The 26,079-nt window shown below is 43.3% G+C and overlaps 1 protein-coding gene across 2 annotated transcripts in view; it reads right to left on the minus strand.

The window, feature by feature from the left end:
* RAB3C (RAB3C, member RAS oncogene family) overlaps positions 1 to 26,079 on the minus strand; it is a 111,234-nt gene that overhangs the window by 50,460 nt on the left and 34,695 nt on the right. For both annotated transcript variants that reach the window (XM_060280283.1, XM_060280282.1), the window contains exon 3: positions 11,125 to 11,243. In XM_060280283.1, coding sequence (XP_060136266.1) covers positions 11,125 to 11,243 — 119 coding nt within the window. The remainder of the gene's footprint in view (positions 1 to 11,124; positions 11,244 to 26,079) is intronic.

A 26,079-nucleotide genomic window follows, 5' to 3' on the forward strand; every position in this document is an offset into this window, starting at 1 on the left:
GGTTGGGGCAGTGGGAGAAGTGCCCGTATATTCCGGCGTATAAGATGACTGGGCGTATAAGACGACCCCCAACTTTTCCAGTTAAAATATAGAGTTTGGGATATATTCGCCGTGTAAGAAATATGACCCGGCATATAAGAAGAAGAAGAGTTTGGATTTGATATCCCACTTTATCACTACCCGAAGGAGTCTCAAAGCGGCTAACAATCTCCTTTCCCTTCCTCCCCCACAACAAACACCCTGTGAGGTGAGTGGGGCTGAGAGACTTCAGAGAAGTGTGACTAGCCCAAGGTCACCCAGCAGCTGCATGTGGAGGAGCGGAGGAGCGAACCCGGTTCCCCAGATTAGGAGTCTACCGCTCTTAACCACTACACCACACTGGCTCTCGACTTTTGAGAAGATTTTCCTGGGTTAAAAAGTAGTCTTATACGCAGGAATATACAGTTGTTTATCTCCTTGACCTCTGATGGGAGGCCCTCTGCCTGGTTCCCTGTAGCTTTGCTTCTCGCAGTGAGGGAACTCTAGTCATATGACTAGAGTGTGGAAGAAGATACAGTGGTACCCCTACTTACGAATTTAAAGCGTTCCGAATGCACATTTGTAAGTCAAAAAAAATTGTAAGTCGAATCCCATAGGAATGCATTGGGAGAAAAAAATCGTAAGTCGAAGCAACCCTATTTAAACATTCGTAAGTAGAAAAAATCCTATCTAAACAGTATCCAAGATGGCAGACGGAGCTCCATTCGTAAGTAGAAACATTCGTAAGTCGAGTCATTCGTAAGTAGAGGTACCACTGTATTTGGCTTGTATTTGTTGATATTAAAGCATATGTTGGTTTCTGACATGGCTGCCCAAAGTCTGACCTAGGAATATACGAACCTCTCTCAAACCAGTCCAACATTCATTTGCACTTCCATCTGGTATTTTCTTTTCCTCTGTGACTGGTTTATCTTGCACAAGTCTTTTCTTTGTTTCATCAGCCTAACTGATAATTTGAGGGCTCTAAACTGGCCTCCCCAACTTCAAACAGAGCATTTTTCACAAATAGCTACATAATTGCAACAATCAGCGGACATAATCCAGCCAACACCAGTAAGTCCCACCAAATTTACATCAAAAGGGCTTAATTCTGGGCGGATCGTCCCCGTTTTCTTCTTCCTGCACATAGCAGCACAGGGTGAAAAGGCATGTGTGCTGCACATGTTGGATGTGATCCACTGGGTACACAGAGGACCTGGCGAAATAATCCCCCTGCGCTTTGGGTGATTGCAGTTTAAAGCTCTGGCAGAGATTTATTTGCACTTTCTGCACTTCGACAGTGCAGCATTGCCATTAGGAGGGTTCGTTAACTTTAAAGATTGTCACAGATATCGGCAGCAGTTGTACGTCTTCCAGTGTGGGAGCCTCGGCTCATTGAAAACAATTACTGGCAGTGAAATGGAAGCAATAAACTGAAGAAGCACAGAAGCAGTGTGTGTGTGTGTGTGTGTGTGTGTGTGTGTGTGTGTGTGTAATTAACTTCTCCTGACATGTGGCATCAAGCCAGCTACGCTATCACTCAGAGTATTGATCAGTTCCATATTTGCCCCATGTGTCCACTAAACCGTCCTCTATCATTTCCAAAAGTGAGCCCAGACATGGCAGTAATGGCCAGTTCTGATGTAACCAACTAAGCTTACAGTGATATTCCTGTTATGAATTCTGGGCTGTGCCATTTAAAATGGTACAGATTGCAGCTTGGGGGGTGGTGGGGGTGGTGATCATATTTTTAATGGTTCTTGCATGTGTAGCAAATTAGAAGAAGTACTTCCTTTTACCTACCTTGAATCTTCCAGCATTCAGATAACCCTTGGTTCTAGTCAGTGCTTTTTCTGGGGGGACACAGGGGAACGCATACCCCTAAACATTTTGTGAATCTAAGTTTGGCCTCATTGAGGGGCAGTATTTCAATATGAGTAGGAAAATGAGAGTATCCCCTAAACATTTTTTTAAAAGCACTGGTTCTAGTAATTTGACAGAGGGAACAAAACCTCAGTCTACACTACTTTCTCCACAACTTACACCTCTATCATGTATGCCCCTTATTTATCTTTTTTTTCTAAATTAAGAAATCCAAATTAAATTATGAAATCCAATCCCAGTTATTATTTTGCTTGCTTGACCTGGTTTTACAATAATAATAATAATAATAATAATAATAATAATAATAATAATAATAAATTTTTATTTATACCCCGCCCCCCCAGTCAAAAACCGGGCTCAGGGCGGCTGACACCAACAGAATTACAATAAAACATAAAAACAATTAATTAAAATACAGATTAAAATACAGTATTAAAATTTAAAGTGCAGCCTCATTTCAAGTAGGCCATAAATCCAAGCCATGAGGGAGGAAAACACAGGGGTCAGGCTGAGTCTATCCCAAAGGCCAGGCGGAACAGCTCTGTCTTGCAGGCCCTGCGGAAAGATGACAAATCCCGCAGGGCCCTGGTCTCCTGGGAAAGAGCGTTCCACCAGGTTGGGGCCAGTACTGAAAAGGCCCTGGCTCTAGTAGAGGCCAATCTAACCATCTTATGACTCGGGATCTCCAGAATATTATTATTTGTGGACCTTAAGGTCCTCTGCGGGGCATACCAGGAGAGGCGGTCCCATAGGTACGAGGGTCCCAAGTCGCATAGGGCTTTAAAGGTCAAAACCAGCACCTTAAACCTGATCCTGTACTCCACCGGGAGCCAGTGCAGCTGGTAAAGCACTGGATGAATGTGATCCCGCGGCCAGGACCCTGTAAGGAGCCTCGCCGCGGCATTCTGCACCCGCTGGAGTTTCTGGGTCAGCTTTAAGGGCAACCCTGCGTAGAGCGAGTTACAATAGTCAAGCCTGGAGGTGATCGTCGCATGGATCACTGTGGCCAGATCGGGGCGAGAGAGGTAAGGGACCAACTGCTTGATATGGCGGAGATGGAAAAATGCCACCTTTGCTGTGGATGCAACCTGCGCCTCCATGGAAAGGGAGGCGTCAAAGGTTACACCCAAACTTCGTTTTGAGGTGCAGCAACAAGAGCTGAGCACAATATCCTAAGTGTGCTTGAACCACAGATTTCTGCACTTTGATATTATGATACTCACAGCTTTTAGAAACCTAAGTGCACAGCATGAAATGGATCTACCATAGCCACATGCTTATTGACACTCTCAAATGAGAAGCGGAGCCCTTCTACGTGTGATACGTTTCCCTTCTGAGAGGGGAAAAGGTGGTGGTTTAAAACAAGCAGAAAGGGTTTAGGAAATGGAAAAATACGGAGAGGAAGATGCCAATTTTAAACAATGACAGAGGTTTGAAGAAAGCAGGAGTGGAAGGACACTGAGGTTTTTAAATAAGCAAGCAAGCAAGCAAGCAAACAAACAAACAAACTTCAGTTTTAACAATGAGAAATAGCAGAGACAGCTGCAACAAAAAAGCTAATACCAGAAAGTTAACACAAGAGAGCTCTTCCCAACCCCCTTACAGAATTGTACTCAAACTTTGATTTAAACCACCACTTTCCCTCAGTGCTCCTCTGCTTGCTCTATTCAGACTTCTGCAACTATTTGCACTGCCATTTCCTCTCAGTGTTTCTTCATTCCTGCTTAATTCAAACTTTTGCATTGTTTAAAACCAGCACAAGCAAAAGAGCACTCTCCTCCCCTATGGCAGCAACTGATATTCAGAGGTATTACTGCCTTGACCATGGAAGAAGAGCATAGCCATCATGGATGGTTATTAGCCACTGATAGTCTTATTCTCTGTGTATTTGTCCAATCCTCTTTTTAAGTCACTCAAGTTGGTGGCCATCACTGCTTCCTATGGGAGCAAGTCATAGTTTAACAATGCGCTGCCTGAAGAAGTACCTTCTACCACCTGAGTCTACCATGTGCCCGATTTGTAAAATGGCTGCAGAATCCATTCTGCAGGACAGCTTTTGAGCAAACTACACACATGATGTACTCTGCTGAAATGTCCATGAAACTATATGATGTATTTTGCTGAAATGCTTTCACGGGTTTCCATATCCACAGGAAAAAAGTGGCTAAAGATATCCCACAAACTAATACAACTGGGCTCTCAAAACAACAGGAAAAGTGTACTGCAACTGGTTATCTCAATGCTTTGCAAATCACCGTATTGTTTCGTTCCATAAGTCGCACCTAGTTTTTAAAGCAGGAAAACAAGGGGAAAAAAATATTCTGAATCACACCCTCCTCAAATACAAGCGCAATTTCTTACCTGAATAACAGCAGCTTGTATATACTGTATCCCAAGGGAATATCTTTTTGCATACCTTCAACTGTACATAGATATACATGTCATGTTCAATGCTCTATAAGTCACTTACATTTATAATCATATTGTACTACTTTGGCTATGTGTTTAATAAAATATTGAATTATTGCATTGTGAAAAATGAAGATTATGGTGATAAGTGAAAAACATGAATTGCAAAAATACTAGAGCTTACAGAACAAAACTGACTTCAGATATGAAATCAGCATTGAAAGAACATATAAGAACAGTTGAAAAATCTTATGCAACAGAATATTTTTTTTAAAAAAAATCACCCCACAAGACGCATTTGCTCCATAAGACACACAGACATTTCCCCTTACTTTTTAGGAGGGAAAAAGTGTGTCTTATGGAGTGAAAAATACGGTATGCATTTTTCATCTTTACTTTGCAAGGTTCTCTCTCGCAGCAGGTAGCACAGATACTGTTAAGTGGGGCATGCAAAACTGACAAACGTACCAGGGAAAAGCAATTGGGCAAGGAAGCATAAACAATAAAACAATAATATTGTTATAGTTTTGCACCTAACTGTTAAAATGCCTTTTGTGCAAAGAAGCTGAGCACTGCAGAATGGGAAATGGATTGAATCTGATACCACCCTTGGGGACAGACAATTACCATTTCCATTTTATAAACATGGGCAATTCATTGCGTATGCATTCCTTTGCAAATGTTCAAATATCCAGGTATGCACCAGACATTTTCCTGCAAAGAAATATAAAAAAAGGTGTTTGACCTCTTAATTACATCCCTGCACTGAATCTTTGTTTTGGTGTTGAGTTTTTATTTTTAACGGCTAGTTAGTGGGTGGAAATACTCCTCTGATTGTTGTTCATGTGCAGTTAATGTTTTCTATCACTGTTATGGGGGAGAGTGTTTTGTTTTTGGCCATCACCCATCTGAAGTCAGAGGTGGTACAGGCCAGAATTAACATAAGAGACATACAGTGGAACCTCGGTTTATGAACACCTCGGTTTATGAATTTTCAGGTTATGAACGCCGCGGACCCATCTGGAACGGATTAATTCATTTTCCATTACTTTCAATAGGAAAGTTTGCTTCAGTTTATGAACGCTTCAGTTTATGAACAGACTTCCGGAACCAATTACACCCATGCTTCAGTTTATGAACGCTTCAGTTTAAGTACTCCACGGACCCGTCTGGAACGGATTAATTCACTTTCCATTACTTTCAATGGGAAAGTTCGCTTCAGTTTATGAACACTTCAGTTTATGAACAGACTTCCGGAACCAATTGTGTTAATAAACCGAGGTACCACTGTAATAAGAAGAGCCTGCTGGATCAGCCAATGACCCATCTTGTCTAGCATGCTGTCCTCACAGCAGTTAACCAGATGCCTATGAGAATCCCACCAGCAGGACCTGAACACATCAGCACTCTCCCCCTGCTGTCATTTCCAGAAACTGGTATTCAGAGGCATACTGCCTTCGGCCGTGATGCAGAGTACAGCTATCACGGTTATTAGCCTCCATAAATTTGTATAATCCTCTTTTAAAGTCATTCATGTCGGTGGTTATCGCTACCCCTCATGGGGCTTGACTATAGTAGTTTAACGAAGGTGAAGTGGAAATATCTCTTTTTCAGCCAGGCTCATACTGTCGGAACAAGCTCACTGAAAGTCTTCAGGCAGTGGACACTGAACAGCCACCTGTTGCTCTAGCAATGGAACTCCAGTATTGACTAGAGCATTGGGCTAGATAGGTAACCTACAAGGCTCCCTCCAACTCTTATGTGATGTGTGATTGTGTGAAATATGCAAAACTGAGAAAGAACCCCACGCTCAGAATGGGCAGGATAGTTTTAATCAGAGCTTCCACATCGCATGGTTAGGCAAACTAAGGCCCGGGAGCTGGAGCTGGCCCAATCGCCTTCTAAATCCAGCCCGTGAACGGTCCGGGAATCAGCATGTTTTTACATGAGTAGAATGTGTCCTTTTATTTAAAATGCATCTCTGGGTTATTTGTGGGGCCTGCCTGGTGTTTTTACATGAGTAGAATGGGTGTTTTTATTCTTAATGCATCTCGGGGTTATTTGTGGGGCATAGGAATTCGTTCACCCCCCCCCAAAAAAAATAGTCCGCCCCCCCACAAGGTCTGAGGGACAGTGGACTGACTGCCGCCCTGCTGAAAAAGTTTGCTGACCCCTGGTGTAGCTCCTCTCAGCCTTTGCTCTGTGTTAGCAGAGCACTGGATTTAATTCTATAAATAATCAATGGGAAGCAAAAGTGCAAACGTTGAAACATTAATGAGACAGAGTGCCCAGTGAATGATAGGCAGCAGAGCTGAAAAGCACATATTTTCCCAGCATTGGAATGATGCCACTGGGGACACAGAAGGATTTGATAAAATGGGAGGAGAAGCCTTCATCGAAACAAGGCACAATGCACCCAGTGTGCGAAGTTCGCCTGCAATGGACCAAGGTTGCTTGAGTAGCCAAGCGGGCAAGAGTGAGCTGCAACTGAAGAGGTTCCTGGTTCAGATTCTGCCTTTGCCACAAGCTCTCTGAATGACAATTGTTAAGCCATTTATAGGTGACCCTGGTGACCACCTACGGTGCCTGTCACGAGTTTTTCTGCTCAGCTATCCACACAATAGCTGAAGCAAATAATGCAAGCCATTCATATTGAATGAAAGTACAGATTAAGGAGCCTAGCACTTATTAGGTTCTATGACGTGGATAAAACGTGTGTGCAAAACATGCACCAAAGTCTGATAATGCAGGGTTCCTGGTCACACAGAGGCTTCTAGCTGATTTCAGCTGATCATAATGAGAAGGACTCTTCAGACCTTCAGGCTAAACTAGTGAAGGTTTGGGGAGGAGGGGACATAGCTGGCACACAGGAGGTGTTGTGGCAGAAGCAGCATACCCACTGGGCTCTCTACACCAGCGTTTCTCAACCGCTGTTCCGCGGCACACTAGTGTGCCGCGAGACGCTGGCTGGTGTGCATCGACGTGCGGCAACGAGAAGGGCGATTTGCATTGTCATGTGCCTGACGGCCGCCAATAGGCAACACTGACCCGCCAGAAAGCAATATTTCTCCTCCTCTTTCCCAAAGCTCAGTGCAAATGAGCCTGGCGGCTGCCAATACACAACACTGACCCGCCGGAAAGCAATATTTGGCAAGTGTTTCTTACAGTCATAATTATAATATAGGGCGGCACAGAGTTAAATTTTTTAACTTTTTTAATGGTGGTGTGCCTCGTGATTTTTTTCACGGAACAAGTGTGCCGTGGCCCAAAAAAGGTTGAGAAACACTGCTCTACACACACATTTAATCCTCCTGTGATGAAGCTGAATGTCTGAAGAGGGCTAGAGAGACAACCCCTCTCCATAATCGTTCGAGCATCTGTTTAACTAAGTTTTAAGATTCTTGACTTGGTTTATTTTCTTGCCCACTCTGAATCCCTAATTCTAGGGAATTCCAGAAAATGATTTCGCCGTGATTAACTTAAGTCTGACATAGGCTCCATTTATTCTGTTCTCCCAATGTTTCTGTTTCTGTTAATTTCCACATTATATTCACACTTTCACATGATGTAAAACCCACATACAGAAATATAGCGGAATATAGTGCATGTTTAGCATTCTTTTCTGCATTCTTTGCTTCTGGAAAGGTATCTCATTGCAAATGACATGGAAAGGAATGCCCCGCAATACCCAGCTATGTTTCTGGAATGGACTTTTACTTTTACAAATTAACAGAGAAACATCAGGAAAATGGAACAAACTGCCATGAGTATACAGCCTTAGACTGGAATCCTTGCTTTGAGCACTCTTTTTCTTCATTTTGACTCTCACTGGACTCCACTTTAATAAAGCCTTCCTTTCTATTTATCTTTTCTATTGGATTTATATTGACAGCAAGGTTCTCCATGCCTACCTCTGATATTTGGACAAAGCATAAAGAAGGAAATGTATAAATCTTCATTCTGTCTTCTCTCCCCCCCCCACCTTTTTAATTACACCTACAATTCCCACACCTCTGCCCTTCTCAGAGTCCGAAGTCTTTCGTCTCTAGAGCTGCCTTTGCAATTATCCACTAATTTTCCATTTGTTATATTTTCTTAAGAAATATAAATTTATGGGGAAACTCTGACTGTGTGTCTGTTGCTCGAAGAACACATTATAAGAGCACTCAGCTACCTAGATTAAACAGTCTGAAGTTAATTGTGCCATTCTGTTTTATATTTGGAAAACATGCTTTTTTAATGGGCAACCTCTACTGCACAGGCAGCAGTCTGTCCTGTGCTGCCAACTAACAGAATAGAGCTAAGATTACATTGGGAAATGGTTCTCATAGCTAGCACATTTGAGCAAAATTCTCCAATCTCCTTTGTGTTTCGGAAGACCTTATTCCCTGAAGATGGAGAAGAGACAGCGTTCAGATGTGGAGTCCCAAACAAACCCCATCCATCTTCTTTGATGCATCTACTGGGAGCTTGTTTTCCCATTTCCTACCAGAAAGAGTAAACGGACCCCTGACCATTAGGTCCAGTCGTGACCGACTCTGGGGTTGCGGCACTCATCTGTCATTATTGGCCAAGGGAGCCGGCGTACAGCTTCCAGGTCATGTGGCCAGCATGACTAAGCCGCTTCTGGCGAACCAGAGCAGCGCACAGAAACGCTGTTTACCTTCCTGCCAGAGCAGTACCTATTTATCTACTTGCACTTTGACGTGCTTTCGAACTGCCAGGTGGGCAGGAGCAGGGACCGAGCAACGGGAGCTCACCCAGTCGTGGGGATCTGAACCACCGACTTTCTGATCGGCAAGCCCTAAGCTCTGTGGTTTAACCCACAGCGCCACCTACGTCAACGTCAACTTCAACTTCAACTGCCGCCAACTTCAACTTCCAGTTGCCCTGGAACTGCAGAAGCAAGGGAAAAGGGGACCCTCTGGCCCCATCCATCAGCCAGTTGCGATTCAAGCAAGAACACCAACAAGGGAAGACCAGCCTAGCCTGAACTTGATTAAATTGCTTGTAGCTCATCTCTTTGTTTTGGCCCTGAAGACTTGATCCTTCATTCCCTTTTGTGTCATTTCATTTTAGCTTGTAAGTCAGGTGGTAAGGCCTGTCTCTCTCTCTAACTGATGTGAGTCACTTAGGGAGACTGTAACTGTCTGAAGTGCATGAGAGAAATATAGAAAATAAAAAGATAAATAAAAATCTGCACAAGAGGGATATTTAATCATACTGCTTTGTCATACTATGACATTGCAAGAATTAAGAACATATACTAGAGAGCCTTCTGAAATCAGAGTGCAATGGAAATTTCCCCTGATGAAGAGTCGAATTTTGCTTGAAAAGTGTTGGGCTTTAAAACAACACTTTCTAGAATAAATATGCTCTGTCAAGTCTGCTTCTGACTGCTGGTATTCTGCCCTGTACAGAACATAAAATTATTCCATCCCTACCCAGAAGACTTATAAACTGGCATTAGACAGGGATGAAAGGAGAGGAAGAGATTAGGGAGAATCAGATAGCAGGGGAGCATCAGCAAGCAAGGGGAGACAAGAGAGGTTAAGCTCAAAACTTTGCTGAAGAAATCAATTTTCGGAAGGTCAGTGAAGCAGAAGGGGGGGCGGGGTCTCCAATTTGTATAAAACCAGTGGCTACTCTAGATATAGGAAGAAGCCGAACCATTAGAGGAGATTGGGAAAGGTACAAAGGTCCCTTCTCAAAATTCAACTTTTCCAGGAAGCGTTTCAATCACCTCCCTAGTGCCTGTTGTACCAAGCAGAAGCACTGTGATTGAAGCCATCACATGTTCTTCCCTTGGCTACCCAGGTCTCCATTTCACTCCTCCTTCGGTTGTTTCTGAATTTCTATTTTAGATTTCAAGCCCCTTGATGCTACTTTCTACCTGCTCTTTGTGAAACATCAAGTGCATAGGTGGCGCCCTCTAAATAATAACAATGACACAAGTTTTCTGTGTGGCACGCAGAAGAAAGGCAGCAATTAAAATACAGTATAGATAAATACAGAAAAAATATGATTCAAACACTGATATTTTTTTTTTACTGCTACCCAAACATCCTTAACACAGTCACTGTTCTTAATACAAATTACACCATCAAGGTATCTCAGTAGACCAAGCTTAGAATCACACAACATTCAATGCCTGGTTATCTCAAATATCTTCAGAAGTCAAGTATTTCTTGCCAACTTTATTTGTACCCCACAGGAATTAAAAAGTAATATACTGACACATTCCTAAACCTTCTTAAGCTTAATCACATCAAACCTGGCAATTTATAATGGATTCATTATGTGACCACAGCACGGAGACGGTCACTCAAGTTGGACTGTACCCTGTTTCTCATATTTTAAGACATACCCATAAAATAAGCCATAGCAGGATTTTTAAGCATTCAAGGAATATAAGCCATACCCCGAAAATAAGACATAGTGATAGGCGCAGCAGCAATGCCGGCCACGGCAGGAGGAGGAGGAAAAAAAATAAGACATCCCTTGAAAATAAGCCATAGTGTGTTTTTTTGAGGAAAAAATAAATATAAGACATGTCTTATAATATGAGAAACACGGTAGTGAGTGGAGTTGAAGCTTTTAATGTGAGAACTAGAAACTTGACACTGACGTCAACAACAAAAATGCAAAATATTCTCAAAATCAAATTCATGATGGCAAGCCAGAATTTGTTAGGAAACTTGCATCTGTTCCTACAGAGCAAGTCTCTGAGATATTTCACAGTCACAACAGGAACCCGGCTGCCAAGTTCACTATCCATATTTCCCATTTGTTTCTATTCCAAATTTGACTTACCAGTCTTGCACAGCATTGAAGGATTCTTCATTGGTGATGTCATACATTAAAATGAAGCCCATTGCACCCCGATAGTAGGCTGTTGTAATTGTCCTATATCTCTCTTGACCGGCTGTGTCCTAAAACAATTAAATATAGACAGTTGTGATTACAAGTTGTCAAAAGTATTGGGGGTTTTTAAATTAAAAAAAAAACAGCAATCATACTTCCCGCTTAGAAGCACCATTTTGGCAAGTAAGCAGTATAGAAATTATATTTTATATAAACCAGGCACCTGATTTCATAATGACAGTGAAAATTAGAGATTCACAGAGCGGTGTGGGCCTGTTTAAAAGGGGCCTTCAAACAGCCCCACCACTGCTGTTTGAACTTCTGGTTTTTAGCAGTTCAAAGAGCCACAATGGGAAGAAGACATGGTTTCCACTGAATGGAAACCTCCTCACTGAGCAAGTGGGAGCTCACTTTAAGCTTCCAAATGTTCTTTTGAAGCCCCACTTACCTGCCTCATGTACGACGTCAGCTGTAGGGCAGTGGGTGTGACTCCCCCAAAATGGCCTCCCTGGGCAAATGAGGAGGTTTGGCCCACAAGTTCAAGGTCTCTCCACCTCATGTCAGTTTACATATACAGTGAACAAACAGCTTTGTGAACCATATGCCTTTATATCAAACCCATTCTCCATCCCTTCCTCCATTACTTGTGTTCACTCTCAAAAATTGTTACATGGGTATAATCAAGGAAGGAAATTCTCAGCATTGCCCATAGTTCTGCAGCTCACATCAAAAAGAAAATTTTCTTTCATTTCAGTTGGTTGTTGGACAGGAAATCTTCCTGGTGGATTGTACCCAGAGAATGTTAACAGGGTGCTTAAGCTTCATTTATTGTGCCAGTTGTTAAACAAACCTCAATTCTCTTTTGATTGTTTCCAAACACATTCAAACTCTATAATATTTTGTTTCAAGAAGGATCGCCGTGTTAGTCTGTCGCTGCAAACACCACAGTATTGTGGCAGCTTAAAGACTAATTTAAGCACAAGTTTTATAAGCAAGAACGATTGTGGGTTTAGTCTTTATGGTGCCACAAGACTCTAAAGTATTTAATATCACTAAAATGATTTCAGTTAATAATGTGCTAATATTTCCCTGAACAATCTTTCTGCACAGTTTTTATCCCTTCTGTTGCTTTCATTATGCCTGACTTTTATGCAAATGAAAAGCATGGGATAATCCATTTCCATATTTCATTTACATTTCTTGCTGTAAAACAATGTTGGTGTTCCTCATTAAACTGCAATTTGAGCCCTATGTAAAAACCAATTCGTTTATCAATTCAATCTTGCTTGCTCACTGGTCCTAATTTACCCACTGATCAGATTAGCTTTAAATCCAAAATGTAATGGTCTGCCTTTTAGCCCAGAGTCACTTTCTAAGCAAAATCTACCAGAACAAGCCTGGCGAATATTGATAAAAACTTGACCTATTGTTCCATGATGGTGTTACCATGGCAATCCATCTTCTTCCTGGATGAACAGGGGGAAATACATAAGGATCTTCGATGGAGCCTTTTCATTTGCTCTAGTACCAGCTAGGAATATATGAAATAGTTTCAAATATGCTTGCACTATGGTGGCTGTTTGATAGATATCCTGCAGTAATGATCCATGCGCATCCATGGTGGTAACAAACACATATTTATAGTCAGACACAATAGTGTTTACTGAAAAGCAAGTCCCACTGTGTTCAGTGGTGATAACTTCCTTTTATATATGCACTGGATTACGGTCTGGAAATCTGATCCCATAAATGCTTACTTAGGAGCAAGTTGTCCAAGTTTAATAAACATCATAACCCCCTACTTTCAGCAACCAGAAACAGCATAACCAGACACAGGAGTAAGCATGGACCAATGATACCAAATAGTATGGGAAACAGCCTTACTAGAAAAATTAACCAATAAACTGAAACTGACACGGGGACAAATAGAAGAAGATGCCTTCACCCCTGTAAGGCTCCCCTTTATCACACACACAGCCCAACAAGACAACGACAAGAATCCACCAACAGCATACAAATCAATCTGGCTAACCTGATTCAAAAACACACACGTACCCCAATCACACATGAAAACAAAGACCATCAGAGCCAACCACAAACAAACAACCACACCCTAGGCCAACCTCAACCTCTCTCACCACCAAAGGAACACAAGCGAATAGCAAAGAGAACCTGCACAAGCGACACTGACACAAAACCCCACACATACATCAAGGAAAATAGAAACATCGCCAGCCGACCCCACCCCCACCCACTATGGCCCCCCTCCACCTCTCCTCCTCCTTTTCTTCCTAATGTAACTCTAATGTCTCAACAAATGAAACTGGCCTGTAGAAAATGTAGCTTGAAAAAGAAACATTGCATATACCTCTGTAAACCAAGAAATCTTTAATAAAAAATACTTTTTTTAAAAAAAAGAGTAAACTAGATGACCCTTGGGTGCTTCGAACTCTATGATTCTATGAAATGTGCACAGGACTGTTGCCTTGGTGGGACCGTGAATCAACCTGAGTTGCACAGGTTGCCAGATCTGAATCAGCCTGCAATTTCCATTTTTTCTCATGACATTGTCCTAATATCAGAGCTGGAGCGCGCTGCATTCACATGGCAGTTTATTCTGTTTCCCAGACATTTCCTCATTGATTTCCATATTGTATTTAAGTGATCATGTGACGTACAGTGGAACCTCGGTTTATGAACACCTCGGTTTATGAATTTTCGGTTTATGAACGCCGCGGACCCATCTGGAACGGATTAATTCACTTTCCATTACTTTTAATGGGAAAGTTCGCTTCAGTTTATGAACGCTTCAGTTTATGAACAGACTTCCGGAACCAATTACACCCATGTTTCAGTTTATGAACGCTTCAGTTTAAGTACTTCGCGGACCCGTCTGGAACGGATTAATCCACTTTCCATTACTTTCAATGGGAAAGTTCGCTTCAGTTTATGAACGCTTCAGTTTATGAACAGACTTCCGGAACCAATTGTGTTCATAAACCAAGGTACCACTGTAAAAGGGTTTCTCAAGAAACAAGAGGATAGGTGTGTGTTGTGGCTAATGTTGTGTGTACATGCCAGTGGTGGGAACTCACTGGACGCAGAGTGAGGGGGGTGGTGTACAGATGGGAATTCGTGTGCCAACCCCCAAAGTACAGATAGGGATCCATGTGCCAACATTCCTACATGCTAGAAGAAAGATCCACAGAGAACTAGTTTGTCCATAAGAAGGGCATCCTAAATCCCTTCACTTGGACCACTGCAATGGGCTCTATGTGGGGCTACCTTTGAAGGTGACCTGGAAACTACAACTAATCCAGAATGCGGCAGCTAGACTGGTGACTGGGAACGGCTGCTGAGACCATACAACACCGGTCCTGAAAGACCTACATTGGCTCCCAGTACATTTCCGAGCACAATTCAAAGTGTTGGTGCTGACCTTTAAAGCCCTAAACGGCCTCGGTCCAGTATACCTGAAGGAGCGTCTCCACCCCCATCGTTCTGCCCGAACACTGAGGTCCAGCACCAAGGGCCTTCTGGCGGTTCCCACACTACGAGAAGCCAAGTTACAGGGAACCAGGCAGAGGGCCTTCTCTGTAGTGGCACCTACCCTGTGGAATGCCCTCCCACCAGAGGTCAAAGAGAATAACAATTACCAGACCTTTAGAAAGCATCTCAAGGCAGCCCTGTTTAGGGAAGCTTTTAATGTTTAATAAATTATTGTATTTTAATATTTCTGTTGGAAGCCGCCCAGAGTGGCTGGGGAAACCCAGCCAGATGGGCGGGGTATAAATATATTATTATTATTATTATTATTATTATTATTATTATTATTATTATTATTATGCCAAATGAGAGGTATTGGTGTGCTCAGGAAACCCCAAGATTTGCAGAAGTACAAAAGCTGCCCAGAGTGGAAGCTGCCCAGAGTGGCTGGGGGGACCCAGCCAGATGGGCGGGGTATAAATAATATATTATTATTCTCCTGGATAAAGAATTTTCACCTGTTTTGTATGGAGGAATAACCAATCGTGTGAACCCCCAGCAGTTGGTAGTAGTACATGTAAAATACAGGTTCATTTGCTGTACTAGCCTTTAGCACCATGGGGCATCTGCTCCATTAAGTGCCTGCAAAATGAAAATAAATGAGTAGTCTTTCTTCTCTGCTCCTCCGATCATGCCAGCAACAGCACAAATCCAGCAAAAACAAAAAACAACCCAAAGGCCACAAAATCCCGTTATTTCAACACACAGCATGTTTTGAAGTGAAAAGCATAAGGGGGAAAAATGGGTTTAATAAAGGAAACAAGATTAGCAAAGGCTAGAACTGGCAGTTCTGTATTTTATATTGTTGCAGGAGTTGGGTGCCAGCCCCACTCTCTGCCAAGCAGTAGCAATATTCCCGGGAGTTCCAGGCACTCACCCAGAGTCTGTGCTCCTTTGGAGAATTGAAGTTGCAGTGGAGACTGCCGTAGATTTAAGAAATATGCTTTATTCACCTATTTACACCTTCACTCTGCATGAAGGGAGTCCAGATCTTACAGTATGGTCACCTCAAATTGGGCTTGTTCCTCATAGCAGTGCAGCACCAGAGTCCAAGGCATCTCTCCCAGCCATCCTGCTCAATATGAATCTCCCTCCTTTTTTTACTCCTTTCTTCTTCTTCCCTGCACACCTTGCTAAAGATTCTCTTTTCCTGCCACTTCACACACAGTTGTTACCATGGCAATCTTCTGCCTGCTTAGCCCTAGGCCCAAGATTCATCTTAGGTGGGCCATCAACACCTTTTGTCATGTTAATGCCTCTGGGTGTCCAAGGCTGTGTTTGCTGGCGTGCATGCCTGATATCACACACGCTTGTCAGTCGGTGTGCAGTGACCCCAGGCACATTTTTGAGAGGGGGGCGCGACCAGGTGCCTCCCTCCCACAGGCTCCCTCATTGGAGCCTGGCTCCTCGTTCCAGCAGGAGCTGCGCTCTCAGATCAGGTCTGATCTGATCGGGTTGGAGTGGAGGAGAGGCATCAGCAGCAGGGTTGCCACCCCTCTCCTGCACTGGGCTGCACACCCAAGGGAGCAGCCAGCTCCCTCACACCCAGCCTCAGCTCTGCTCAGATGGAGAGGAGGAGGGTCGTGGCAGCAGCAGCAGCATGTCGGTGCCCCTCTCCTACACCGGGCAGAGAGGAGGAGGAAAAGTAGAGCCAGCTGCATTGCCACAGCGCCGCCTCACTCCTGTACAGGGCTGTGTGTGCAAGGGAGCTGCCAGCTCCCTTGTTCTTAGCTGCAGCTCAACTCCCGGGTCAGGTTTGACCTGGGAGGAGGAGAGGAGGAGGAGAGCCATGGTAGGGTGTGCACACAGCCCTGGCACAAAATTTTCTGGGTGCCTGGCCCCTCCATGTTATGGGCGTTGGAGGACCCAGGGGCCCCCTTACTAGCACCTATAATCCCAGGTGAGGCCCTGGCTTGGAAAGGAAGCATAGCTTGTACTTTGCCATGGGCTGCAATCTTCCCTTCAATACTCTAAATAATCAAAATCCTACCGTTTATTAATTTCTAGGGTTTACGGTAGCTCTCATCCCCCAATATATAATGGCTTCAAGTCATTGGTTCACCTTGCTTCAGTGCTTTCTACTCTGGGACTATGCTGTTCTAAGTCTCAATGCCATGGGTAGGAAGGGGAGGTTGTAATTATTTTGCATACTTGACTAGTATTGCCTGTCCTTTTTGCATTCCAATGCCATTTAATCCCACTCTTTATAACACTTGTAATTTTTCCTCTATACCAAATTATATATAAAGCTGCCAGCTAGGGATAGTCTTTCAAGCATCTTGTGAAGTGCACTCTAGTCCAGGGGTCCCCAAACTAAGGCCCGGGGGCCGGATGCGGCCCAATTGCCTTCTAAATCCGGCCCACTGATGGTCCGGGAATCAGCATGTTTTTACATGAGTAGAATGTGTCCTTTTATTTAAAATGCACCTCTAGATTATTTGTGGGTCATAGGAATTTGTTCATCCCCCCCCAAAAAAATATAGTCCGGCCCCCCACAAGGTCTGAGGGACAGTGGACCGGCCCCCTGCTGAAAAAGTTTGCGGACCCCTGCTCTAGTCCATGAAAGCTTTTGCCATAAAAAACCCCCAATGCAATTATTATTACAGGAATTCATAACTTGTAGTGTATTTAAAAACTCTAGAAGGACAAGAGCTGCATCTTGACTCAGAGATTCTCAATAATCTCCAGAATGATAACTATGGTAAGTCACATTCACACCGTGGATAAGGTACACTCTTAGACTATTTACTGTCATGCCCCCCACAAAGCATCCTGGGAACTGTAGCTAAGGGTGCTGGGAATTATAACTCTGTGATGGGGTCTCCTAACAGCACCTTTCGCAAACTAGTTTCCAGGATTCTTTGTGGGAAGCCAGGACTGCTCAAGTGGCATATGAGTGCTTTATAAGGCAGAATGTGAATGTGTGACCCTATTTTAGGAAAAAATATTTAAAAGTTGCATGGCATTTTAAAGACGAACAAGTTTATTCCAGAATGGAATAAGAACTCATAGTTTCACAAAGTACATACCCTGCGGCTCATTCCACAATAAATATATTAATCTTTAGGATCACAGAATCATAGAACTGTAAAATTGGAAGGGACCATCTAGTCCAACCCTCTTGCAATGCAGGAATCTTTTTTGTCCACCATGGGGCTTGAACCCACAACCCTGAGGTCTTTTTTAGTCCTGATGAATACATACACCCTAGTCTTGAGAATAAAAATGTCGCCATCTGTGAAATGTGAAGTTTGGTCCTGGGAGTTCATGCTTAAAATGTTGCTTTGCTCAGTCTTAACTGTAGAGCTCTCCCTCCCTCCCTCCCTCCCTCCCTCCCTTCTTTTTTACCTCCTCCCCACAAAGGTTATTATGTCCTATAAGAGAACCAGCATCCAATGAGGGCACTGCTCTTGTTGTTTGGCTTTGGTGACCTCAAAAGGTTCTTGCAATTTGATGGAGTTTCTAATATTGGCTCTTCCGTCCGCAGAACACTTGATAACCCAAAAATAGATGTGTTCCTGCCATACAGGAGGGCTGGGGGTTTGTTTTCCTTCACAGATGTGCTGAATGCCTTTGGTTTTCTCGCCTGATCTCTCACCTTCTCCTCAAAGTAAGTCTGGCAGGAGCTCAGCTTCCCTTCCGTGAGGCAATTTTAGCAGCTGCTCCAGACTTTGTGTTAAGAAAATAAAAGGATGGGCATAATTAATGATATAATCGTATGGGAGCACCAGGAAGTAATATGATGAGGATGGCCAGGGGTGCTCAGGCACAATGGTCAAGGGTGCTGCTACTCTTACCTTCTCTCCCTCTGCCTAATGATACAGCCAAACCAGAATGTTGTCTAGAAATTCTTGATTTACAAAGGTCAATAGAGAGGCTCAATGTGGACCCAAGAGAAAGTCTTAATTAGGTATTATCCAAATGCTGGATCTCTGTCACAGCTTCTGTTAATTTCTAAAGTACTGGCCTTTGGAGTGTGTGAAAATTGAGAAAGGATGAAAATTCATAATGTGACTCGACCGAATACTGAACAGGATGTGCGGCCATGATAGCAGTCCTGAAATATCTGAATGACTGTCATGGGGAAGATGGATCAGACTTGTTCTCTGTTGATCCAGAGGGCAGGAGGCCAGGACTAAAGCAAATGGGCAGAAATTCCAATGGAGGTGCTTTGGGCTAATCTAGGCACCCCCAAACTGCGGCCCTCCAGATGTTTTGGCCTACAACTCCCATGATCCCTAGCTAACAGAACCAATGGTCAGGGATGATGGGGGTTGTAGTCCAAAACATCTGGAGGGCCGAAGCGTGGGGATGCATGGGCTAATTATTTCGAAACACATCCTAGTAGTAAGAACTATTCAACATGGTAAGAGCGATTAAATCATTGTTTCTCAAACTCAGGTCTCCAGGTGTTGTTGGACTACAACTCCCATCCTCCCTGACCGCTGGTCCTGCTAGCTAGGAATGATGGAATTTGTAGTCCAACAGCAGCTAGAGACCCAAGTTTGAGAAACACTGTATTGAACAAACTGCCTCAGAATACAGGATGGGGGAGAAAGTAGCTCAGTTTTCTTTTAAAAATGAACTTCCTTAATTCATACTTCAAAACTGTACATGGTAACATGAGCACAAAATGTCTACTGATCTATTTCTTTTAAACTGCAAATGAATGAGGAAATGGGGCAAACTGAATTTAAGAATGGATAAATGAGGAAATGGAGAGAAACTGAAATTGATAGATTCATCTATCCCAAGAGAGAAGGGATAGTTCTGAACACAGTTCAGAAATCTACTTTTAGATTATGCAAAACTAAATCTTCATCATCCAGCAAAAGATGATGTATTTTAAAAGCATATATTGTGGTTACATATAATAGTAATATTCCAATTTCTTTCTTATCCTTCACCATAAGGTCCTAGGGCAGGTTAAAACCACTTAAAGTTATGATATTCACAGTTTAAAACAAATCAGTCGCAAGATTATGGTGGGTCGTAAAAACATGTATTTTAGATGTCAAAGGCCAGGGTAAAGAGACATGTCTTCAGCATAAAGCCATACAATGAAGATGCCAGAAGCATCTCTATGGGGAGGGAATCCTGCTACTCAGAGGCTGCTAGAGATAATTCCTTCTCCCGGGCTGCCGCTCCCCCCTCCCAATGTAAGGGTGGTAGAATTACCAACAGGTAGTTTGTACAGCTTAATAACAAAACCAGAAAAATAGTCACATGCAGGTTGAGATCACAGATCCCATTCCACCCTCCCTAAATATCACAACTGAATGTGGGTTTTTGCACACATAGCAAAGGGAGACGCCTGCAATGTGTCAATGGCCTTTCCTGCTCAAATAGGAGGATGTCTCCCCCCGCCATTTTCTCATGTTCATTTGCTCACTGAAATCTCGGCGTTGACACTTCCGTATGAATGAATGTGGAACTGACAGTAACCACCATTTCATGAATGAGGAGCAGACTTTTCCAAGGCCCAAATATTTCCTTTCAGAGGGCGCCGCAACTGGCAAGGTGACAAATTTTCTCTCAGGAATCCAGGTGCGCCGAGTTGGCACACGGGTCTGGCAAACTGGCATGACACCAAACAGATGTGTTTTATTGAAATACGTTGATAACATTTCCCCTTGCCTGACTACAAGCATGCCTCTTTTGACAGCAAGCAGGCATATTTCTCAAGCCTAGTTTTCTCTGATAAGAGAAAAGGCTGTGCACTTACAGTACTTATGTTCTTCTTATCAGTTTAAAGCAGCAGGTGCAGCAATGGATTGTGGGATATGAATTATAAGTTTGCTATTTTTAAAAAATGAAGCAGAAGCCTGTTAAAGGGATGTTTTATGGTTCTCTTGCTCAGGGAATTGCATTATAACCGAACCTGTTCCTTCTGACTTTTTTACTTTTATTTTTGCACAGAAATGAGTTCTCTGGATTGTCTCCCCATTGTGAATTATGAGACAGATATAGTTTGTGCAGTAGTTAATTCTGAAACATGTAAAGGAAATTGGGCATGGGATTGAAAAATAGAAATACACAAAACTAGGGAAGAAAGAGGAAAAGGTGGGGAAGGGGACTAATAATGGAAGACGTTGTGTTTACATTTGGTACCGATATTAAAGACCAAGCTAGGCATTTGATGGAATGGAAGGTATAGATCACAAATGAAAATCTGAAAAGTGGTGAGGAGAGGGTGTGATTTAGAGCAGGGCTGACTAATCTGTGAGCCTAGATGTTGTTGGATGACAACTCACATCATTCTGACTATTGGCCATGCCGACTAGGGCAGAAGGGACATAGTTAAGAATGGGTTAACCTCATGTTCTCTCCGTTTTTTATTTTTACAATCTTAAATTCAATTCTCCACATCAGATTGTGATTTAAAAAGCACACACAAAACAAAATATCATTAAAAAGATCAGCATTTTAGTTCACATCCCTCTTAATATACACAGCTTTGTTTGCAATTCTGCCCAATAGGCATTTTGGAAAGCAATTTCCTCTGGCTTAATGCAATTGTCACTAGTATGTGCATTTATGTACACATTGCTTAGCTGGAGGACGGTATCACAAAATTTGGAGAATGTGGAATCCTGAAGGGCGGCTATGTGTTAGCTCAGATAGTTTTTTTAAAAGTGCAGTTTAAGTAGCCTCTCTTTTAAATGTGAACTGAACTGATTTCACCCCCATCCGTCGTAGTTCAGCAACATCTGGAGGACCACAGGGTAGAGTCACCCCTGCTTTAGAAGGTAAGTGAACAGGCTAGGAGAGCCAGTGTGGTTTAGTGGTTAAGAGCGGTAGACTCGTAATCTGGGGAACCGGGTTCGCGTCTCCGCTCCTCCACATGCAGCTGCTGGGTGACCTTGGGCTAGTCACACTTCTCTGAAGTCTCTCAGCCCCACTCACCTCACAGAGTGTTTGTTGTGGAGGAGGAAGGGAAAGGAGAATGTTAACCACTTTGAGACTCCTTAGGGTAGTGATAAAGCAGGATATCAAATCCAAAGTCACCTTCTTCTTCTTCTTCACCTGCCGCTTCTTAATTAATTTCCTTTTCTTAACTATGTTTGCAGCAGCTGGGAGAAGAATGGGTAAGGAGAAGCAGTGGGCAGAGGAGGATTAAGAAGCCCTTCCTGTCTTCATTGCTCTCAAAATCGTGACAGTGGAGACTTGGGTTCCCAGACACCAGTCTCTGCTGAACATCTGGTTTGCAGGGAATGGCGCTGGAAATGGCATGAGGTGAAAACTGCACAAAGTATGAGTAGGATATACCAGAAAGAGAAACATGGAGATGGTTCTATGAGGACATGTGTTTAGAAATGGAGCTTGGAATTCAGAGCTGATACTCTTCTCACAGCAGTTTTCGAAGACACCAGGCCTTGATGAGTTGAACATTTGTCTGCAGTCAACTTGTGGGTGAAATTCATCTAGCTAAGCCAGGTATCCCCAAACTTCGGCCCTCCAGATGTTTTGGACTACAATTCCCATCTTCCCCGACCCCTGGTCCTGTTAGCTGGGGATCATGGGAGTTGTAGACAAAAACATCTGTGGGGGTCACTGATCTAAGCATATGCTTGTGTGTTCTGCTACAGCTTCATCCCCTAACTGTACTTCTGTTTCCTACAAGGCTGTCCAGATGTTGCTTCTTTGGATATAAACGGTTATCTAGAAACACATTGATGTAAAATTGCATTATCACCCCTTTGATCTTAATGTTTTATTTTTTACTGTGGTTTTTTTTTTAAAGGAAGGATCATTTTGTTCATGAACTGATTATGGCTTATGTTCTCTTGCTCAGGAAATTAATGTGAATTATGGACCTACTAGTCAGATTTATGAGGTAGGTCAGTTGGTTATTCAGCTTATCTCTTTGATTTAGTTTAAGGGTGAGTTACGGGACAAAGTCCTGTGTTCACAGAACGTTCAGACTCATGACTGGCGGTGGGAATGGAGGGCTTTGCATGCAACCAGCTGGACTTTCATCTCTCCTTCCCTCTCCCTCCTGCAGCCCATTTCTAAAAGTTTCTCATATTTAAGGAACATGTATGATGGATGGGGGGGGTAGTGTTCGTCAGCACACGATTCCTATTAAGGTGAGAAGAGATGACTTAAAACAAAGGCAGATGGAGCGTGAACTGTAGCTAGCAAGGGGCAACAAGAGCTGATTCTCCTAGTTTTTCAGACCAGTGTGGAGGTCTAACATAGAAGCCTTTACAAGTATCAAGTACTAGCTCCTCAGACCTATTGGTGCAGTCAGGGCTCAACTAAATTGACCATTTGTCAGCCTTTTCACCCACGTCAGAATCAACTGTTCTGTTTCAGCTATATTTCAGAGCTTAGGTGAAATTCTTATAGGGAAAGGGTATTGGAATGACCACCATTTTGTTTTTCTTAGAAAGCCCTGTTCTGAGCTGCTTTTTTAATTTTGGGAAATTCAATTTTAAAAGGGGGCTGCCTTTTTGCCATTCACCAGGGGCTGCCATTATACTGGATGGCAGTTGAGTGTGAACAATATTTTCAAGTAGCTCAGTTTATTGGTGAAGAATTAAATCCCCCCCTCCAAATAAAGGGCAGCGATTGAAACAGGTTTCTGAAATGGACAGTCTTAGCAGGACATTCTACTAGGCAACACTATTTTTAAATCTGGTGAACTAGGTAAGATTCCTTTTCACATTTGGATTTCCTTTCTTTTTAAAATGAGAATGTCTTGCAAAAAACCTAAAGGAGATGCTTTATTTGAAAGCAGGCTCAAAGGTTTAAAAGGTGGGCCATGGCATCTTTATCGGTGGTGGTGGAGGGAATCAGATGTTAAACATGCAGGAGAGACCTCATCACCTGCAGCTGGCCCACTGCCGGCTGGAGCTGAGGTGGCTCCTGGGTCCAGTAACCCTCCGGGGTCTCATAAGCTACAGAGGCTCAGGGCTGAGAGGAGGAGAGACCTAACTACGCGCAGGAGAAGTGCTCGCATTCAGGCAAGGCAGGGTGGTGAGTCATCGGGGGATTGGGACCGGCCATTACCTCGGCAGAGATAAAAGGCGGTCAGACCCCACCCCAGCTTGCGGGAGCAACATTGCTGATTGCCAGATCCTGCCTGTGCTCCAGTTCCTGACCTGCGCATGTTCCTGCTTCAGACCTGCCTTGGATTCCCACCAGTGTTCCTGCTCCTGACCTGCCCTGGATTCCTGCCTGTGTTCCAGCTCCTGACTTCGCCTAGTTTCCTGTTCTGCTCCCTGCCTCAGCTTCATTGGACTGACCTCTCATGGACTCTCTAGACTTCAGACTGGCCCTGGACCTCGCCTCTCAGTTTACCCTTGGACCAGCACAGCAACTTGAGGATCCTTTTTTTTTAAAAAAAAAGATCCTCATGGAAATTCAGCAGCATTTTAGTGCGATTTTCTCCCGATAAACAAGTTTTTGTATGCAATTTTTCACTTTTGCAGAGATTTTCTCCAAATATACATTTTTGTATGTTTGTTTTCATGAGTACATTAATTTTTATGCAAACTTTCACTTGATATATGCTTTTTTTTGGGGGGGGAGAGCATTTCGTTAGAGAAGTGCACCACAAAATTCAGCTAATTGCAAATTTCAAAGGGCGGCTGTGCTTTTGATTCTCATATCATTTCAGAAAGTGTGGATTTGAAAGATTTGGCTTTAAGTGCATACTGAATTGGATTTCTCTCCCGCTACTAACCAGGAGGCTTCCCGAATCCAGAATACAAGGAACATTATGGGACAACCTGGCGAAGGATAAATAAGAAAGGGAAATAATAACCACAGCCACAGCCATTAAACCTAAGCTACCAATTGCCCATCAACATTTGCTGTCATTTTATATAGCAGCATCAGCAAGGGAGACTCACAAGGATGGAGCATAGGCAGCCAGTGAATGAAAACATGCCCTCGCAAAATATAGGCAAATTATTAATGGACTAGTGTAATTCAGCCCGTTCAATAAACGGGCACTAGAAAATCCCGGGGTTCGGAGAAGCGCTTGCTATCGGCGGCAGGGGGACAGGAACGAAGGAGGAGAAAGGGCACTCCCCCAGCCGCCGACAGGAAGGAGACATCCCGGGGTTCGGGGGGGAGAGTGCGTGTGTGTGCAGTCTCTTCGTCCAGTCCCTGTGTCCGTGGGGCACATGTGCAGTAACAGGGACACAGGGACTGGACGCAGAGACACTTGCACTTTATTATATAGGATTGCTTTATGCTTTGCAAATGAATATAATAAACAGCTCCTTTCCCTTCTAGGTCCTTTTAACGTATTCAGGCAATTTCGCCTCCTAATAAAATAGAACAGAAAATTATTCTAGCTACAGTCTTTATCGAGGCAACACTTTCATTGCCACCAAAAATAATTTATCTGGCGTTAAGAACAGTAATCAATTCAATAGTGCGTTTCAGTGATGATGAAGACAATTGTTTTCTCTTTTTGCATTCAGTCTTTTTAAATTTACATTTTTTTCAAATTAATTCCTCCAGAAAGTTACCATTCAATAAAATCCATCTTGAAGAGACCTAAGCTCACAGGAGCCTCCCCAGGCAGGTGGATAAGGGCAACAATCACAATTTTAGTGGAAGACTGTAGTGGCAGAGTACATGCTTTGTATACAAAAATCCCCAGCTTAAATCCCTAACATCTACAGGTGCCACATAATACCCGCTCAACACTTGTAAGAACTCAATTGTTTAGTGTGGCAGAGCTTGGCCTTTGGAACTCTCTGCCTATTGAGATCAAGCAGGTCCCTTCACTGTACTCTTTTCAGCACCTGTTAAAAACATTCTTGTTTAGACAAGCCTATCCAGATGCTTCAGGACGCGCTGTGGTCTAAACCACAGAGCTTAGGGCTTGCCGATCAGAAGGTTGGTGGTTCGAATCCCCGCAACTGAGTGAGCTCCCATTGCTCGGTCCCAGCTCCTGCCAACCTAGCAGTTCGAAAGCACGCAAAAAGTGCAAGTAGATAAATAGGTACCGCTCCGGCGGGAAGGTAAACGGTGTTTCCGTGTGCTGCTCTGGTTCGCCAGAAGCGGCTTTGTCATGCTGGTCACATGACACAGAAGCTATACGCTGGCTTCCTTGGCCAGTAAAGCAAACTGAGCGCCACAAACCCAGAGTCGTCCGCGACTGGACCTAATGGTCAGGGGTCCCTTTACCTTTACCTTATCCAGATGCTTATAAAGATGAGGCAGTTTTAATCTGTTTTAGTACTTTAAATTTTGTATGCTTTAAAGTATGACTGTGATCCACCCACCCACCCACCCCTGATTTTATTGTTGTATCTTTTTTGTAAATCGCTTTGAGCTTGTTGGTTTCATTTTCACAATAAATCAGTGTGTAAATTTCGTGAAATAATTAGTTTT

The sequence above is a fragment of the Zootoca vivipara genome, chromosome 11, assembly GCF_963506605.1.
Source record: "Zootoca vivipara chromosome 11, rZooViv1.1, whole genome shotgun sequence".
Taxonomy (NCBI): Eukaryota; Metazoa; Chordata; class Lepidosauria; order Squamata; family Lacertidae; genus Zootoca; species Zootoca vivipara.